Genomic DNA, 19,743 nt, shown 5'->3' on the forward strand with positions numbered 1-19,743 from the left:
TGTCCCTGTGTCTAATTTGATGTCTGTGACGATCCCTTCGTCTCTGGCTCTAATTTAGTTTTTTATCTCTGTCTTGAATCTTTCCATGACATGGCTGTCTTTCTCTGAATTTCTCATTTTGAAGACACGTACACACACACACACACACACACACACACACACACACACACACACACACAAAAAGTACAAACTGGTGTGAGATTAAATACAAGCTCATAAAAAATTTAAACAAGTACACACAGCTTTTCTCCAATATACAATGCCTTATTCCCCAAATATTTCTGGCTATATCGGCCTAATTACAGTAACATTAGTGAGGGCAAAAATTCTCAAGAAACAGATTATATTAGATTACAGATTGTTAGTTGGTCGCAAAAGCGACAAACGTCAGACAGGTCACAGCAGACCAACATATGAAAGACATGCTGCCCCGACAGCACTAACACTACACACACCAGCACCTGTTGAAGAAGGCAGAAATTTAATAATAATGTGCAAAGAATAGATGTAAAGTCACAGAACTCATTTCAAAAGTAATTTTTAATATGGTGAGTCCCATTTCCACCTCCTGCATCAGCAATAATAATTCTGTAGCCAACTGGGTGATAGATTGACAGAAGATATCATTTTCAAGCCAATTTTATATTTGTGAACCCCCCCAATTAAAAAAAAAAAAAGATTTCCCTAAACATTTTCTCTCTCTTTTGATGCTGCATCACGTGATGGGAGCTGGTAGTACGCTCTGATCCATACAGATCTCTTTGGGTGTTAGATACTGTACATCAAGACCTGTGAGATGTGGCCCAATTAGACTGGTGTTTAATTTACATCTATTCTGACTTGGGTCCCAAAGACTTTCACTGTGAATGACAACCCACTGGTAGCTAGACATGTTCGGCACATGTACCAATGAATCTCTGACAATGAATTTTTGAATTGCACTGTCTGCTGTTTCACTGACGGAAACAGCAGCATTTAGCAATGGAGCTCCATTTACTAGTGACTGAGAGCATCGATTTCTGCTCAGCTGCAGTTCACAGTATGTTACTTCCTCATTGAAAGGATATTAAAAGCCCATGAAAGCAACAAAAAAAAAAAAATCATAATCTGATAACTCTATCACAAATAATAGCCTGCTGAGCTATTCACCTTATGTGGAGTGCTTGTATAAGATTATTTTGAATTCAACTGAAGGGAGCATCTTGAACCAGCAACAGTCTGAATGTATTATTGAACCGAAGAGAGTCAGAATCAGCCCTGAATGTCCAGCTATGGGAGCTTACTGAACAGCATTTGAACAGTGACTGGAGGAAAAGTCAGCGGATCATAAAAAGTCATCAGGATTCGACCTCTATGGGCCATGAACATCTGTAGAAAATTTGTTGAGATATTTTAATTTTTGAGTAAATAATATATGGATCTTGATGTTAAAAAAAAAGCAGACATATTTATGGTGTTGAGATCCATGACTTTCTACAATTTGCTGCAGAATCAGATAATAATCTGGAGCTGACAGACGTGTGTAGGATTGTTTGGCCCTGGGGGAGGTATACGCCGTACCAAGTGCCATTCTAGTTTAAGTATGAAAAGCCAGTATAATAATGCATAAAATAAGCAATGCATTGGAAATTAAACATTACCTAAACCTAAAATATTCTATACTGGAGTCCTGACACTTAAATTTCCATGGGCTATCTTGACACTCTTTAACCTGTTCATCTTTTAAAACAAGTAAAATGCCTTCAAAAGAACAGTGTAACACAATAAAAAAAAAAAAAATCTTCAAGTAACATCTTCCAGTTTTTTGTTTTTTTTTTCCATTCCTTCACATCAGAAATAATGTCTCTTCTTCGCCACTCTAGTCTCTTAAGTTTCTTCTCTCTGTTTTCACTCTTCTCTAGTCTGGAAGCTTGTGGAGGGTTTTCTCTGCACTTTCATTCAAATCTGATCAAAGTTGTATCTGAGACGCTCCACGTGCTCAGCACCCAATTATTGAATCAAACACACAGACAAGCACATTATAATCACACACACACACACACACAAACACACACACACATAGACACGCATTAAGCAAACAGATCACAGGCAAAGACAACCTTTTCTAATCATATCCAATTAGAAAGACTTGTTTTCAAGATGAAAACACTAATTATTTGTCCTGTCTGTGATAAATATGACAATGGCAGTCTCTGCTGGTATCCGCAGTGACACATCAGCATTCATTTATTCATACAAAAACACGGAGTATCACCCTCTGTTTTCTCACCTGGAGAAAATTACTCTCTCTGCCCTGTATTCCCAGCTGACCATCTCTTAATTCTGCAGCAGGTCACACACTCACACACCAGAGTACAGCCGAGGCAGGGAGGGAAGCAGGGAGCCAATGGATGACTAGGATAACACTCTAGAGGAGCACTGCTGTGTTTGATCATTAAGATCCAATGAGAGGGGAAACACACACACACACACACACACACACACACACACACACACACACACACACACGGCTGTATTTGTTGCTCTGATGCAGCAGGAAGGTTCATTTTGTGCATGATAAGACTGAGATGTAACATCACAGGATTCAATATAAGAAATAGAATTGCCTGTAGGTGTGTGAAACATATTGTGACTATTGTAACTTGTCAGTGTGTGGTTTACATAGCTTCCTGCATGAATCACTGTCACATTATGGAGATTTATTTCTCTTCTGGGTACAAAAACCTATAATCTCTGAAAGGTTAAACATTTATTTTAATATTCAGATTTGGTTTTAGGTTAAGGTTAGGTTTGGCTGAGGGTCAGATTAGGCTTTGACTGAAAGATAATTCCGGTTCATTACTTATTATCTTACTTTTGTGGTTCCTGCAATCATTTCTAGGGATTACACTTACACTGTACTCAAGTAGTTTCTGAGATCTACGGCCACAACACAATGAAGTCCAAATGGGCAGGTAACATGAACAGGTGTATGATCAGTCAGGCTGTAACCAAGTCAACAGTTTAACCAGATTACCTAAACCACTTTATTATGAGGTACAACTGAAAATGGCCACAATTGAAAAGTTGATAAAAAAAATCTCTGACTGCCCTGAAGTTGGTTACAGATGAATGACAAATCCAGTCTGTTTACAACTGACATTTTGGATGATCGCTTCTTTTTCTCCAAATAAGTCTGGCTAAAACTGAGATCAGACTGACTTCAGACCTGCATGAAAAAATGCAGACAACTCATTCAGGGCACTCCGTCAGAACAAGTGTGCAAACACTGAGGGGCTCCAGCAAGAAAACAAAGGATCTGCCACAGTGTGTGAAATATTGTATGAGGGGGAGCCATTTTCAATCTTTTTCTAACTCTTACTCTTCCAGTTAACCTGGTGTGCTCCTGCAAAGCTCAACATTGGGATCGACCCTTTTACTGCAATTATATTTTAATGGATTCTGGACCCGACCCCTGACCTGACCAGTGAGCTTATACAGTAACACATGCTCCGAGCTGCTGCTGGGCAGTAGAGGCAAAGACTGCAGGAGCTCAATATGTAAATGTTGAAATAAGTAAATAAAATAACACAGATAAATAAATAAAAACACAGTGACAGATTCTGCAGGCAGAAACACTCCACAAGGTTTCAGTAAATTTTTTCCACTTGTCTTTCCTCTTACTCAGACGGGCTCGATGGCACAGGCACTCATCCCACCTCTCCAAAACTGTCCGTAATATTACAGACAAGTGGATATCCTCATTCATTATTTATATCTTCTAACAGGACACCAGGATTTAACTGTTAACTGACCTTGTGTGCATTTCTGGGGAGACACTGGGGAGCTGCTGTGAAAGATTTGTAGAATACCAACAGACTAGAAAATCTCTACGCATGTTATTTTGTTTTGAGATTTAAGGACTGTTGATAACTTTTCTCTCTTGGATAAAAAAATATAAACATAAGACATAAAGGTTTTTTCAGTTAAGAGGAGGGGGAGTCGAGCCACTTGTGTATGTGTGCGTATGAGTATGTTTGTGTTTGTGTTTGTGTTTGTGTTTGTGTTGAAGTGCCTTACCAGGTGATGATTGATCACTGGATGCCACTAAAGTGGCAGGAGTGGGTCTACGTCTTCTGATCTGAAAAAGCAGAACAGTTTCATACTGAAGTGAGACTTTTATACTTTAGGTGAAAAAAAAAACAGGTTCAAATAAACATGTTGCCATGACAGTATAGTTGTTAAGAAGCTTTTGAAACTAAGAATAATATCAAGACCTTTATTTAAACAGCTGTTCTTGAAGATATTTGAGTTTGAAGTATTTTGAAATGTTGAGTGATAAATCTCAGGCACTTCCAGGCTCGAATTTCACACAGACTTTGCCCTCTAATGCTCTAAATGGGTTATATTGGCTCCACCAATCAAAATGCTAAGTAGTGCACTGAAATTTGCATACTCTTATTTCTCAGCCAGTCAGGGAGAGTCTAGCCCTGTTCCCTCAAGAGCTGGAGTGTGGCAATCATTACCCAACAAGCATCCTCAATCCTTTATGATGCTGCCAGCCCATACCACAGCCTGTGTGATCCATATTTGGGTGTCTTGCAGTTTGATAATGCCTGAGCTGGGGGAGAGCAGTGCTGGCCCTCACAGTGCTGAGCAGTGAAAACATCAGGGCAGCCTGCCACCACCTACTTCCTTCTTGGCTCATGAGTAGTGGAGTTTGGCAGCTATGAGGCATTCAGTGATAGTATATGAAAAGACATGCACATTTCACTGAGCTGCCTCAGCAGTTAGCATTCAAACCTATAGCTTTTAAGAAAGCTCGGCCTGTGGGTATAAAAACTGGAGTTGTGATGCAAAATGTACGGGGTTTTACAAACAGGTTTTTGATGGAAATGCCAGAATACACAAGTACCAGAAACGTTACCTTTAATTTCACTGTATTATAGTGGAAACAGGGATAACACAGGTGAAGCTGTAGAGGTTACAATAATTGGTAATAGTCTTAACTGTCACTTCTAATTCAGGATCTCTGTCCAAAAACATCCAGACATCACTGTATGTCACCATGACCTGTGTTGGCCTTCAGAATTATCCAAAGAAGTATTAGTTTGAGGTGCATTAATATCAGTTTTCCACAAATGTGTAACTATTAGTTTGGTAAAATGATGCGACGTATACTTTCCTCTTTACTTAAGTCCTACCCTACACCAGGATATTTCAGCCCAAGCACAACCCTTGAGCACACTTGCATTTTGTTGGTTTTACAATGGGAAACACGACAGACAGACATATTTCATTATTTCTCAAATAATATAAAACTAACTATCCATCCAATGTCATTTTTTATGTAATAAATCAATCACCAGATCTCTATCCTAAAGAATGACTTAATGGAATGGCACCGAGCAGCTGAGAGAACCGGTGGAGGCAGTTGCCGATGGCCGCACGTCGTTTCCAGGGAAACCACCTAAGAGTTCATCGTGAAGAAGTTCCAGGCTTCCAACACCAACTACTGCGGTTTCTGACCAGGACAATCTCCAGCTACAGCGCACCACACAGTAAGCAAAACTTACTCTTCTGGTTTGGTGACGAGATGAAATAATATTTTAACCATCAAATTTTCCTTTGTAGACATCTCAGTATCATTTAGTGGTATAGTCGTACAAATCGCCCAGACATATTCTCTCCTACCATTGCCCAATTCATTACACAGTTTATTTTATCAGATATCGATTAACCCTGTTCAATTTTCATCTTAGTAATTATCAAACATTGCATTTATACTATATTAGTATGTCGTAATAAATTGATGTATTTAAACTCAGTCATTGTCCTGTTTTGTCCCTTTGAAGTAGAGATGGGAGATCCGTTGAATCTAGAAGTCCCGGCCTCTGATATTAGACTGATTGCACCTGTATCTGTTATTAAATTTATAAATCAAAGTTCTTCTCTTTAATTTCTAGGCCTTTGTAACAACACAACAGTATGTCACATATGTATACACACACACACACACACACACACACACACACACACACACACACATATTTGTGGTTTGAGCCCGGTTCAGTTTTAAACTTAAACCGATTAGCTTTACATTGTAATGACATGAGATACAGATGTAGCTTCAGAATTAATGTGCAGTAATGAAAAATGAGCAGTCAGTTTTATCTCAGTAGCACAGTCTAAATTGGTATTCAGATCTTGAGAAGCATCATCACCTTTCAAATCACAGCCATGGGTTACAGGAAGGCTGTGTGAATGAGAAGCATTGGGTGCCTTTTCTTTTTCTTTAACAGGCAGGCAGAGATGTGTCAACTGTGTTGCACACTTTTCTTCCAAGAAAACTGCTGACCTCATACCCTGAGATGCATGTCAGCTATTCAGTGTTGCCTGCCTTTTGCTGTTTTTCCTTTCTGCATCAGTGTCTCTGATGGTAATATCTTCACACAGGTAGAAGAAGGCTTTTCTTTGCATGAGATTGTTTCTTGTCTTACTGGACAGCAATCTGGTCACATAAAGCCACAAGTAAATCCAGGTACGCCCACAAGTAGGGTTTAAGAGTAGTGATCCACACCACACTGAAGAAAACTGGGCAACCCTGTCTCCTAGATATTCATTCACTACTGAAATGCTTTATCAATTATTTGGTGGCAACTTAATCACTGAATGGATTTTGCTCAATGGCAATGTTTTCTTTCTTTTTTTTGTGAAAGGCAGCAGCATCCCTATAGGAGGTGGTTGGGGTGGATGACAGGTGTACAATGCACACAACCGTCACACCAGAGAGCAGAGTTCACAGTCCCATCCGCGATTAGGTTTACGGAACAAAAGCACATTGGTTAAAGTTAGGGTTAAACTTAAATAAACGCACTGTGTCTGAAGTCATAGTGAGGTTTTTCTGCATTAGACCTGCCTAAACATAACCATAATAAAGTTTAATCATGCTGCAGTCACTGGTGGATATTGTACTGCAAGATCAGATATTTTGGCAGACATAAATATTTCACTAATTTGTTGTGTATCAACATTTTTATGACTTGTCAAATACATGAATACAACTGTCTTCATTACGTTAGGAGAAAATGTAATCTGGTTGCAATAACATTTCCTACAAAACATATTTGCCATTGAAAATTAGTAGCACAAACATAGTTTCTAGGAAACAGGGTTGAACAGAATGATTCTCCAACACATGGTTATAACTTGGACAAGATTTTTAGGTCTGCAAACCAAAAACAGAAATAGCCACCTTCTCCTCTGTCTGCATGTTGGAGCTTATTTTTTTCTTTTTCTGTTAAGTAGAAGTCACACTTCTTCCACAGATAAACTAAAACCTTACACGGCAAGCAAAATCCTATAACAAGTAATCACTGGAGCCGCCTTTGAGTTATGGTGAGATGCCAGGTGTGAATTGTAGCCAACTGATGTAGACACAGTATCGATATACTTACTTGAATGCAACACATTGGTTTGAACCACACAGGCAATGGCTTGTTCTTATGCTGTCGATACTTACAGCTTAAAGCATCTTTGAGGAATGATGATCTTACAAATCGCACTTTGGTGAAATGCTCGTCACTGGCAAGGCTTAGACTTCAGAAATTACCCACCCACACTCTTCGGCCCACATACTCCATAGGTGGGGAAAATTTAATTCTGACTCAAAGCAAATTTTTGTGCAATCTGACTCAGCTCCCTTGTGAGAGATATATGGATCTCACGTCACATCACACCTACATCTTTTAGCTGCCAGCAGCAAGCAAGAACGTTACTTAAGTTAAAAGCTTGAATTAAAAAAGTGAAAAGGAAGGTTCAAAACTAGCTGATGCAAATAAAGGCTGACTGTGAAAACAATGTTTAAGCTTGAGTAGGGTAATTTACATGCGGAAAGTATGAGACCAGGTTGCTTCTTTTGCAATCAAACAGTGGCCATTTTTTGTAAGAATTTTTCAAAAATTCCCCAGAGCTTACCTTCTGGTAAGAATGACAACATTTCAGTCACATCACATCCAGCTACCAGAATACCCAGAGTAACTGTAAAATCAGAAGACTTAGCATAGTCAAATACGAATATAGTGAAAAACTTATACCACAGCGAATTCATTTGTATGTTTCCTGTGGTATAAAGTGCGGGCGTTTTGTCTACACTGTGGAAATTTGGACCTTTAAGACTTTTGAGCACTCCTGCCCTTTAGTCTCAAATAGCGAATCTGAACCTTCTGAAAAATGGTGAAGTTTCATTTAAAAACAAAACCACTTTAACTTATAAATTATAAGACTCTGGGCAACTCCATATGTCTGCTGCTCTACTCGTCCCCTCAGCAAGGTCTCCCGTGTAGCTGGATCACAATCAAAGCTACAGATGATCATGCTTCTGGATGCCAGGTTTATGAGCGGTCTCCCCCTGTGGGTCAGGTCAGTGATGATTTAAATCACATCAGATTGTAAATCCTGTTTTGTTTTTAGATATTTTTTAAATTTTGTCCTCCTGACATTTTGCTTTTGTGAACTGATTTGTCCCGTGTTTTCATGAAGCACTTTGGAGCCAACGTTTTCATAGCTACAATAGAAATGTTTTTTTACTAAGTACTCTTGTGTGTACTACAAATCTGTTGACTAATATTTTAGCCTTGTGTGTGGATTTGGTTGCCATTTCAGAAAATCCACCCTGCTGGCTCCTATTAAAGCACAACAAGCCATGTCTGTGTAGAACTAGTTATACTCAGAGTCATTGTTATTCTCCTCAGACAGCAGCAGAGCGAACTCCCTGATCCTTCGCTCACACAAATGCCACCGCTTACTGGACAGACTCAAGCCCTCAAACCGCTACGCCTGCTTTTCAACCCACAGTCCATTTAAGATGCAGTTCTGTCAGTCCTCACAACAATGAACAAAAACAGCCGTCCAAAGTGATGGGTGGGCAGGAAAGGCCGTGCATGCCTGATATTCTTGTTGTGTGGAGGCCAAGCGGACAAAATACCCTTTGCTGGAAAATACAGGTCACGCCGAGAGATGCAGAGACAAATTCCCCCAGCAGACCCCAGTGGTGTATGTGAAAAAAGAGGAAGAATAATTGCAAACCAAGGTTATGCATAAACAATATTTCCTTTTGTTTACTAAAACAAAAGCACAGACCTATTCATGAATGCGAGCGGTAGTGTGAACACTGTCATCACCAATCACAGACACAGAATATATAAAAATCCATTGTATCGATCCTACATTGTCTGGAGCTGACTGCTGATACATGTCCAAAGTTCAAATTCAAATCATTTTGGAGGATTTAGTCCATGTATCATATGACCAACGTGTTTTTCACATAAACACAACTAGATTTCAGTGGAACTGCATTACAGGAGTTAGGGGACCTACAGCTATCGGTCATGTTTTATCACTTGAAACAGAATTGACCTTGGGAGCTGTTCCTATTATGGAATAATCAAATGAACTAATTAACTAATTAGTAATTGATGTAACATAAAAGGTTTATAGTCCAGAATCTACTTTGGGGAATCCTGTGGTTGAAAAACTTGACCTCCTAACCGCGATTTGCCTTTGAGAAAATCACTGGTAGTTCTGTAATCCCTGCGCTATCAGTCGCTCTGTGACCTTCAGCAGAACAATGTCTTTGTACCGCTCAGCACCCTGAATCAGAAAAAGGGCATTCATACCCAGTAATTTTCTGCAGAAATAAAGGTTAAAGAAAACTTCCCCAAAACCTTCTTATTGGTTGAGCCAAAGCAGTGCTGAGCTTTCAAGGAGTTGTAGGAATTCAGTACAAAACACTGGCCAGTACAATCTGAGAGGATTCAAGTGATTCCTCGTTGTTCATCCTGCCATGTGAAATATGATCTTGGTATTGTTCAGGCTGAAATCAGTGCTCAGCCATTACAAATCCTCACAGATCCTCTCCAACAGTGGTCTCATTTGGCTCTGAATAGAAATAATTATCGCATTCACAGAACTTCTAAAATTCCAACTACTGACTTGACTTGACTACTTTCTGCTATCTCAGTGTTTAGTCCTCGGGCCTCCACCTCACTTTCTATCAAGCGAGATAGAAATCATCTTCTCTCACACTTCTCTCAACCTGCTGCAGATGCGAAGCAGGGGGGCTGTAATTTAGCCTATGTACTAGATCCAAGGAAAGTTTTGCTGGGAATAATAAAGTTAAATACCAGCAGTGTACCATAAAATATAACTGGTGTATTACAGCTGGTAAGTTATCTGCTCAGGCCTGTTATTGCAGCAGCTGTGAAACTGTACAGGTGCCTGTTACTTGTGCCTTAACTCACAAAAACAGGACCAAATGTGTAAAGGGATTGTCAATTGACAGTTCAGAAGTTATTGTTGAAAACCCTGTCAAGCTTTTGTTTATTGCACATCACATGGTGCAGTTAGTGATAACAGAGGCAAATCTACCACCAAAAATTAGTCAGTTTTGAAACAATGGGTTCCTGATTTTAGACCAAGGTAGACAATAGACTCCTGAATTCCAGTCAATACCCATCAGTTTCCAAATACAATAAAGAGCAGGAGAGAGCTGCTAACATTAGCTCAAACTCTGACAGCATCCGAGACCACCTTCAATATAGTGGGGAAATACTACATGGTCTATATTTGTGAACAGGGCTAAAGTTACTTTTTTAGCTAATGATAAGCTCCTTGTTCTTCGAAGAAACACCCAGATACCGGTTGGTTTGACAGGCTTGCGGTGCCGAGCACAGGGGTTCAGCAAACGGTCAGTTGCACAAAAAAGTATGGTACCACTTATAAAAGGTTTATTAATTCCTCTAGTACTGGTTAATAAATCATTTACTAATGCTTTAAAGATCAATTATAAACCATTAACAAGAATAACTTTTGTGTTGTTGAAAATTGGTTTATTAACCATTAATGAAGCAGTTTGTTTCATCTTCTGAAGCCTTTAGATTCGGCCTTCTCAGAAAGTGATAGCAAAATGACAAATAAAAATGTGCTGTTTCTAAGTGTGCAAAGCATTATATAGCTTTGGCAGATATGAGTATATCTTGGTTAAAACTTTACATTTTAACAGGTTTTGATTGCCTTCATGTGCAAGAAATATGCATCTTGTGAGAATAATACTAATTTACTGCACTCAAGAGTTCTTGGGAAATGGCTGTCCTGAGGCAATGCAGAGTAATTGTTATAGGGAATATTAGGTCTGTGATAAAAGACCATTACCTCAAAACGTCACAATTCATCATCTCAACATGGATTATATTGCCTGAGCAAAAGCTCTCATGGTCTCCTCGATCTAAATTATAGATGTAATGACTGAGTTTAAAATCAACTTCCTGTTATGGGAGAACTGTCACTCAAAACTGTAAACAAAAAAAGAGAAATGTGAGTTTATTTTCTAGGTAAACCAATGGTGTTAGTGGTGTTTTATGTACTCCTGTGAAAACCTTAATGTGAGAATACGCTCCACTGCTCTACAACATGTAGACTACAGTCCCTCAAACCCTTTAAAACACCTTCATCCATTCAGCAGGAGTTCTATTTAATGGTGGTCGTTGCCGCGTTCAAGCCCTTATCGGCCTCTGTTGTGTAAATTCCAAAGAAATTGTTCCACATTTTGTTAAGTATACTTATTGAGAAGCTCAATGCCACTCTCATGACCGTCTGCTAAATACTATTTAGCTGGAGCCAGGAGTTTAGCTTAGTGTAGCACAAAGATTGGAAGTTGGGGGAACAGGTAGTCTGGCTCTATCAAATATAAAAGAAAATATGCCCACCAGCACCTTTGAGGCCACATTCAGCAACAACAGACCTGCATGAAAAAACACAGCCCTCTCATTTGTTTTAATGGGCCAGTCTGCGTTGGCCAATCAAATACTTGCAAGTGCACATTCCTGGTAGATTACTTTGTAAATTGCAACTGCAACTGTATATTTCTGTTGTTTAGCTCAACAAAGGAGAAAATAGTTGCTTTCGTGATAACTTTAAGTTGTTAAACATATTCATCTGTAACACAAACTGAACTTTATACAGGTCTGCTTCCAGCCTGAACCGCTGCTGAACCTCACTGATGAATACATTAGATTTGATTTGTTTAATGCATATAAAAAATGAAGTGAAAAAATGCCAAGTCGTACCTTTAAGGGGGGTTTACGCAACAGATAATTTTTTTGTCTTTTTGTCAAACTCGATGTGTGTCTGCTTTGTATTTAACAAATTGATATTAGAGTGGTATCAATCTTCCCATCTAACACTCAGGAAGAATATGAACAAGACAACATTTTCCCAAAATGTCAATCTATCCCTTGAAACCCTCACTCACAAAGACAGAGATATACACGAACACACAACTAGACAAATACAGATACTAACAGTGAGAAGAATATCTAGATAATGGCACCATCAGGTCTTGGCTTGTATCAGGTACAGTCAGTTTGTGCTCGTAGGTACACAGTGAGCTCTAATGTAAGGTTATGATAACAGTGGGACACACTGTATCTGTGTGTGGATAAGAGGAGGAGTGTGTGTGTGTGTGTGTGTGTTTGTGTGTGTGTGTGTGTGTGTGTGTGTGTGTGTGTGTGTGTGTGTGTGTTGTTGTGAGGGTCTGACCTCGGGGAGGCTGTTCTGACTGACGTGCAGTTCTCCACGGAGGCTGATTCACCATGCTGGGAGGTGTCAGGTTGCAGAGATTACTGAACCATGGGTGAAGTCCCCTGGTGCGACATTCATAAGTACACTTGCACAAGCGCATCTTTCCTATTATTTTTCATTTATTTATTTTTATCTACAGAATTCCTTTTTTTTTTTAAATAAATATTTATTTTCTTTATATCTGACTGGTACATTTTCTGGGCTGTTTGTCTCACTCAGCTGTCTCACACATAAAACCACACACTTAATAACCAGCATACCATGCAGGCTCAGTGGCCACTCACAGTGGTCTTAGAATAAATTGAAGTCCCAGTGGCAATCAGCCAAGCTTTTGGTCATGCTTATTGAGGTTGAGAGGTAAGAACTCTCTTGAGTTTTTGCAGAAGTAAACTGTACTTGACTTGTATACAGCTAAAAGGAGGTCTGTATGCTGGGTTACAGGAGTAGGTAAACACCAGGATGGATGTGCTCCTCTATTGAATCACTGAAACCTCAGCATTACAAAATAAATACAGACAGTGTCCCTGACACACAGACACAAACAAGACAGAGAGACAGGATCAGCTTTAATAATGTCTGTATCTTTCAGACGTAACAGATACACAGAAAAGAAGGCAAAGTTGACAAAATGCTCTATAGAGATGCACAGGCAGACTGGAAGGTACAGCTCCACACATATACACAACTAGACAAATATACGGTACATTCATTTTCACAAATGTACCACAGACACCAATTTACAAAGTGTTGCTAATATCACTTGGCCAATTTCACACCAATGTAATTAGCTCCACACCACACGCAAGCTAATAAGTTTCAGGCCATCCAACCTTTATGCTCGTCTCCTGGCATTTGTATTAAGGTTATAATCCTGATGATCTCAGTCTAGGTTGATTAGGCGATACCCGTGTTGGTAGCAGCAAATGCAGTTCAATACTATAGCAAACACTTGTTGTGTTGCTCCTTTATCAGAAATACAAAAGAAGTGTTGTAACTGATGTGTCTATTTACAGTGCAGCCAAACAAACTTGTTTGATTTCATTGCAACATTTCAAACCGATCCATTGTCAAAAACGCCAAAAATGACCATGTCTTATTTTGTAGATGCATTTTTGATAAATGCTGCTGAGGTGACGAATACTGCTTCACGATAAAAGTGTCAATTCGGAGCAAGCAATTTGAAGTGCAATTAAAGTTTTTATTCCAAAATGCTGTAAATTTAAGTTAGGAGGCATACTGTAATTATGTTCAGTTCTTCATTTGGTGTCTCTAAACCATATGAAGGATTTTGTCAGCAAGAACATGCTGTACATACATAAGTACATATAATTTCTCTCTGTGGAGCAAAACTCTTCAAAGTAACTCTGATTCAGTATTGTATGTGTAGTTTAAAAAAATGCACTTCTTCTGTAGTTACAGTGCAATGTAAATCCTTCCAAACTGCAGCTACAACAGATGGAGGATCAAGGCTGAGGAAGGTTGGCTGACATTTACGCAACTCATAATACAATCAGTCGAAACCCCTCGAATACACTCTCCATGTTTCCTTTTTCTTATAGCAGACCTTTTTAGCATGTCATAACAGGAGAAACACAGGTGCAATTAATAATAATAACAATGACTGCATTATGATAAAGTGAGCTAGTTGGGCTTTATTATTCTTCGTGCTGTCTCACTGTTACGACATAGTGGGACAATTAATGGAACTGAGCCTTCGTTAATGAGATTTGTTTCAACTGTGGTTTTCCTGCTATAAAGACACGTCCAGACATCTGCTGTGTAAAGGGTCTGTTGGCTGCACCAGTGGTGATTTAGGATGAAATATCCTGTATTTTTTGAATCAGTTATTAATTTGGATCAGTTTGTAAATATCTATTTTCACTTTGGCATTTAGACACAAAAACTAGGGGTGAGTACTTTTTATAGGTGCTGCAGTGTGAACAGTGACGTTACACCGGGAGTTGCAGTGTTAAGACTGTCACGACAGGCTGAGGGGAAAATCTTCTAAGCTATGAGAAAAACCAGCAGCAAAAAAATTTTGGGATATTACATCAGGTTTTCGTAGTTTAAAATTTCACGGCATGACAAAGAATGTGAAAAACGATTGGGGCAGTAACACTGCAGCTCCTTCCAGTGAGGATGAAAGTTATTTGACTGGCAGTTCTCTCTTTGTATGCAGAGGTGGACATTCGTGACTGAAATAGTTGCATGCAGTTCTGGACATGAAACGGCTGTAGGTTTTGTATCATCGATCTCATCTGCTGAATCACTGGTGTTCATTTTGTAAAATCATGTCACACCCAACCAAGCTCTCACTCAAATACATGTGCACACCAACAATAATTCAACTGTTTCTCAGCCAGTTCTTCATATCTGAGCTTTTTAGACTTATAATACTTGACCAGATGCTTTAACTCAATCTGAACCTAACCTTGACCAGACTCCCAAACCATCCCATAAAATGTCCTGACAGACTCCTACACGTACACACTGCACACATGCACAAAGGTGTCCTCCTAAGATCTACTTTTCTTCTGGCTCTCACTCTCTCATTGTGGAAAAGAGTAAAGAGAGAGAGAAAGAGGGAGAAAGAGACATAGACGCCTTGTAGTCAGACTCATAAATCTTGGCTGGGTTTACTCGAGGCTCATTCATTATGAATGCCTTGTTCTGTTCATATTATATTTATAAAAATGAGAAATTGGGACACGTCTTTCCACTATATTCTCTACAGGCACTTTAACTGCACAGTACTCACTCACTAAAAAGAGGCCTTTGCTCTTGTGTGATAAAGTGATATCGAGTTCATAGGATCCTAAACTAAGTGATTAAATTACTTTTTGCATCTTTTAATCCTTTCAAACTTGCCTTAAACCGAGCCATGACAAGAAACGTGATATATTTAAGAATGAATTGAAGAAATGATCATATTGCATGAGAGCAGATAGGATACAAGTTTATCTTGTGACACCCCACAGGTTTTGTCAGTATCTCCCTGCTGTACAGTACATGCAGTCAGTTAAACAAAAACAACACCAAACCCCTGAGGACACATTTGCAACACCCCTTTTCAACACTGCTGAAGAACAACTGCTACTCTGTGGCTGCAGGTGGAAAAATCAATCTCAAATTCATCATGTTCACTTTAGAGCTGCATTCAAAAGACACAGCCTGCTAAGTAGTAATACGAGACTGGTAACGATGCGGTTTCTTTAGAGCAGCAATTTATTATCATCAGGCTATATTCAAGCGCTTTGGACACATCACACTGCGTTTTTCATTCCAGCTGAGTTTGCTCAGTTATGACTGCACATGTTGGCTTGAATGACTGGAATAAATATTTCTCAGTTATTTGTTCCAATAGAGTGACAAGTATAAACTGTGATTTCGTATGTATGCTGCTACACAGCCACTAATGTCACTGATGCATAAAGAAACCCTTAAAAGCCTGACGGTCCCATATCATCCACATCACCTCCTCTTCCTTCCCCCCTGGCTCTCGTTCTCCTCTCCCCCCTTCCTCCTTACCTGTTCGGCCGCCTCTGGGTCCAGGTGGGTGTCCAGTAGGGGGACGGTGAACTGTATCTTCCTGGGGCTCCCAGTTTCCATGGTGGCACTGTCTGTCAGGACGAAGAGGAGGAGGAGGAGGAGGAGGAGGAGGAGGGGATGATCCGAGGAAGGAAAATCCGTAAAAGAGAAGGAGAGTGAAGAGCTCAGTGAAGGTGGCTGAAACAAATATAAGTGGGCTCCAGCTTAGGAAAAAATAAGCAGATTGTTTTACTTTTTGTCTGACTATTTTATGCTCTTCACCTAGATCTTTTAACACACTTTTCCAAGATTATCTTGCTTTTTTGGCACCCTAGTTCTATTCTATTCTTTTTTTCTATCCTCAGCACCTGCTGGTGTCTCTATTGTGGCTTCACTCTCCTTCCTCTCTGTCTCTCCCGGCTCATAGCACAGAGGCAAGGGCATTCTGGGCTAGGAACACCTCTCCTTCGCTCTCATTCGCTGTGCCTGACTCCCTTTCACACTAAGTCCCACCCTCTCTTCACATTTCTTTCTGTCTGTATTGGATGTTTGAGATCAGGGCTGTTCTGCAGCAGCGCCTGCATGGACGGGAGAGTGAGGATGACAAAGACATACTCTCTTTCTCTCTCTCTCTCAATTTTGGATGGGTAGGTGCATCATCTGGCTTCTGCTTGAAAAGAAAGTATTTTTTAAAATCACCATCCTACACATGCTTAGAGATAAACTATTAACATACAAAGAGTCTCACGCATGAGTCATACACACAAAGACTCTCTCTCACACCGAAGTTACATCTATAGACACATTCTGACAAAATTCAATACAATGGCACAAGTAATTTCACTTAACATGTTAGCATGTTTTTTGATGAATAACTGTTATACGATCAGATCTCTGCCGTATATTTCATAAATAAATGCCGCATGACAACAAATCTGAGCCCAAAACTTGACCTGACACTTAATACAAAGCTGTGAAATGCTAATCTGAGCTTTGTTCATATCTGACCAGGTTTGTGCTTGGCCAGCACAATCTTTATTGATCGTCTCTAGCCTGAGTGACACTACATCCCACATCTACTGGGACCTGACACCTGACACCAGCCAAGAAGTAGCCTATACAAGGTTTTTTTTGTGCCAGATTTGCAGTAGCCTACATTTTGGGGGAGACCATCTTTTCCAGGCAGTAACATTGTCAAAAATATTATGATTTGTCAAACAAACATATCACTATCACAATAGGTTTTAAGGGAGTACTTCATCATTTCACTCATAAAATAGCCACAACTGATTCATGGTGGACAGTAAATAAAAAAGAAAGGACCAAAATCAATGCATCATCTTTTGGTCTGGATCACAACAGCAGGGTCAGCCCTATAAACACTAATGTTGCTGACTGACTGAGTGATGTAGTTACAGCACTGGTTGGCTGACCAAGTGTTGGGGTTTCTCTATTGGCCATTGCTATTTCAAAATGAATTGGCACAAACTGTTTCTATTACATCATCAGGGGCCATTTACAGACAGTATGTCAACTTAGCGCTGCAGGCCGGAGTGTGCAGGTCACAAACCTCTTTCTGCCCTTTATTTAATTGACCAAATGGCAGCTGACAGACGTGAATGAGCCTATAACGTCTTCTCTGAGTGGTCATTTTACAAGTCAAGCAGAGAAGAGAGCTACCGAGGGCTGGTAAGCTCACTTCTTTATTACTCTAGACCCCCAGATTTTGAGAAATGCATAGGAAATATGAGGAAAAAGCAAGAGTGAGTGTGCATGCAACAATGGTCCCCAGCATGGAACTGAACCAGGGATGAAGTGACCACAAGCCACACACCCCTGACCAACTGTACCACCATTTGTACTTTATACAATAAATTCAGAAGCAGTCTTTCTTTTGCCTATAACTCCTCATGTAATAGTCCCTGGATGGGAAAGATTTTTACTCACAAATGAAAACAACTGACCATAAGAAGTCCCTCTCTATATATTCATGTATAAATAAATGAAAATAACATCTGAATGCTTTTTTCTTTTTTCAACCCAGTGATTATGTTGCTCTGCAAGAGTGCCACAAAAATCTTCCACACAAAACACACATTTTCTTTTTCTTGTAGCTAAGAATGAAAGACTGACTGATAATAAAAGGCTGCCACTGTCAGCTTTTCCCAAATTATGTCTTTGTCATCAGAGGCAGTCTGTTAATAAGACCCCACACGCTCTGTGTGTGTGTGTTTGTGTGTGTGTGTGTGTGTGTGTGCGCGTGTGTGTGTGTGTGTGTGTTTGAGAGAGAGAGAGGGAGATGACAATAGTTGGCTGCATATTCTCCTGTACGACCCTCTGATGTTTACAGCAAATACAAAGAAAGCACTGGTCAAACTGTACATTCTTTTTATCTCTTCATACCAGCATAGTGTTTGTGTCTCTGGCTGAGCAAGCTTCAAAGAAAAATGCCTACAACCATGCACAGAGTCTACTGGTAGAGGTTCTGTTTATTACAAATTAAAATGTAATTAAATTGTAGAGACTAGAGTCTTCTGTATTTTTCTGCATTATTTTATGTTATAGTTTTAACCGCTTCACATTGGAAAGAGAAAACCATTAAAAAAAAAAGTCACAAACTACTGGGAATAATTAAACCAAACGTACGTACATACATACAGCTTCAATCCCATCTGCCTTCATCTATTCAGCCAATTATCTCTTACATTAGATGAGTGTGCTGCACACATGTCTTCCAACCTAAATGTCCATAAAGGTCGTTTGTCCCTACCCTCATGACACGGCTCCAGCGTCTGCATTAAAATAAGTACGTCATTAAGAGTACAGGGGGTATTTGTCGTCATGGATACAATAATAAACACATGGGTAGGTGCACTTATAGAACATTCAGGGTCGTGGTTGAAAGAAACAATCTCTCATGTTAAAGTCCAGTGTTTTGTTGATTCATCCCTGTAAACCATGTAAAATCAAAGAGCTGGATTGGTTTTCTCACTCAGCCACTGCAGGTCCATCGGTTCTGCAAGTGATGACCGGAAACTATATTCAGCAATCCTGTCAAACAGAATTATTGTCTCCTTTATATATTTCCTGGCCTCTTGTTGCAAAATTAAATGAATGAAAAAGAAATCGGTGCCACATTTGATTTCCCATTACTGCTAAAGAGCCAGCTAATAGATTATGTTATTATATAGATATGTGGCATGAATTGAAAACAATGGATCCCTGGTGCTATAGAAAAAATGCTTCCAAATCTTCAGCATCAGTTAAACAATTACTCCCCTTTTTTGGATAATTTGCAAAACGGTTGACTGCAATTGCATTTCTTTATAAGTGCCACTGTATAAAAACCACTGGTATGTAGTATGTTCCTCTTAAAGGAGCTATTTGTAAGTTTTGACTATAAAAGTCACCACATGTTATGTAGCAAAAGCAAAACTTACAAATAGCTCCTTAATGACAGGGAGGAGAAATGAAAAAAGCTGGAGAGTAACCTGTTATATTTGATTAGAAGTAAGCGCTGTACAGTACATAATGAAGAATTTAATCTTCACTTTCTTTTGTGTACTTTATGAGACGACACAATCGCCACTTTGTGCT

The 19,743-nt window shown here is 39.5% G+C and overlaps 1 protein-coding gene across 2 annotated transcripts in view; it reads right to left on the minus strand.

The window, feature by feature from the left end:
* LOC111670184 (protein phosphatase 1 regulatory subunit 1A) overlaps positions 1 to 16,590 on the minus strand; it is a 30,575-nt gene extending 13,985 nt beyond the window's left edge. Inside the window, exons 1-3 of one of the 2 annotated variants that reach the window (XM_087179447.1) lie at positions 16,515 to 16,590; positions 16,147 to 16,238; positions 4,060 to 4,120 (exon numbers count right to left, since the gene is read on the minus strand). In XM_087179447.1, coding sequence (XP_087035573.1) covers positions 4,060 to 4,120; positions 16,147 to 16,238; positions 16,515 to 16,590 — 229 coding nt within the window. Of the gene's footprint in view, positions 1 to 4,059; positions 4,121 to 16,146; positions 16,483 to 16,514 lie in introns of those variants that run through there. The other variant, XM_023426795.2, reaches the window with a different exon arrangement.
* Between the last annotated feature and the right edge of the window lie 3,153 nt (positions 16,591 to 19,743).

This window comes from Seriola lalandi, unplaced genomic scaffold, assembly GCF_002814215.2.
Source record: "Seriola lalandi dorsalis isolate HSWRI2012SDOR001 ecotype SW California unplaced genomic scaffold, Sedor1 jcf7180002054840, whole genome shotgun sequence".
NCBI lineage: Eukaryota > Metazoa > Chordata > Actinopteri > Carangiformes > Carangidae > Seriola > Seriola lalandi.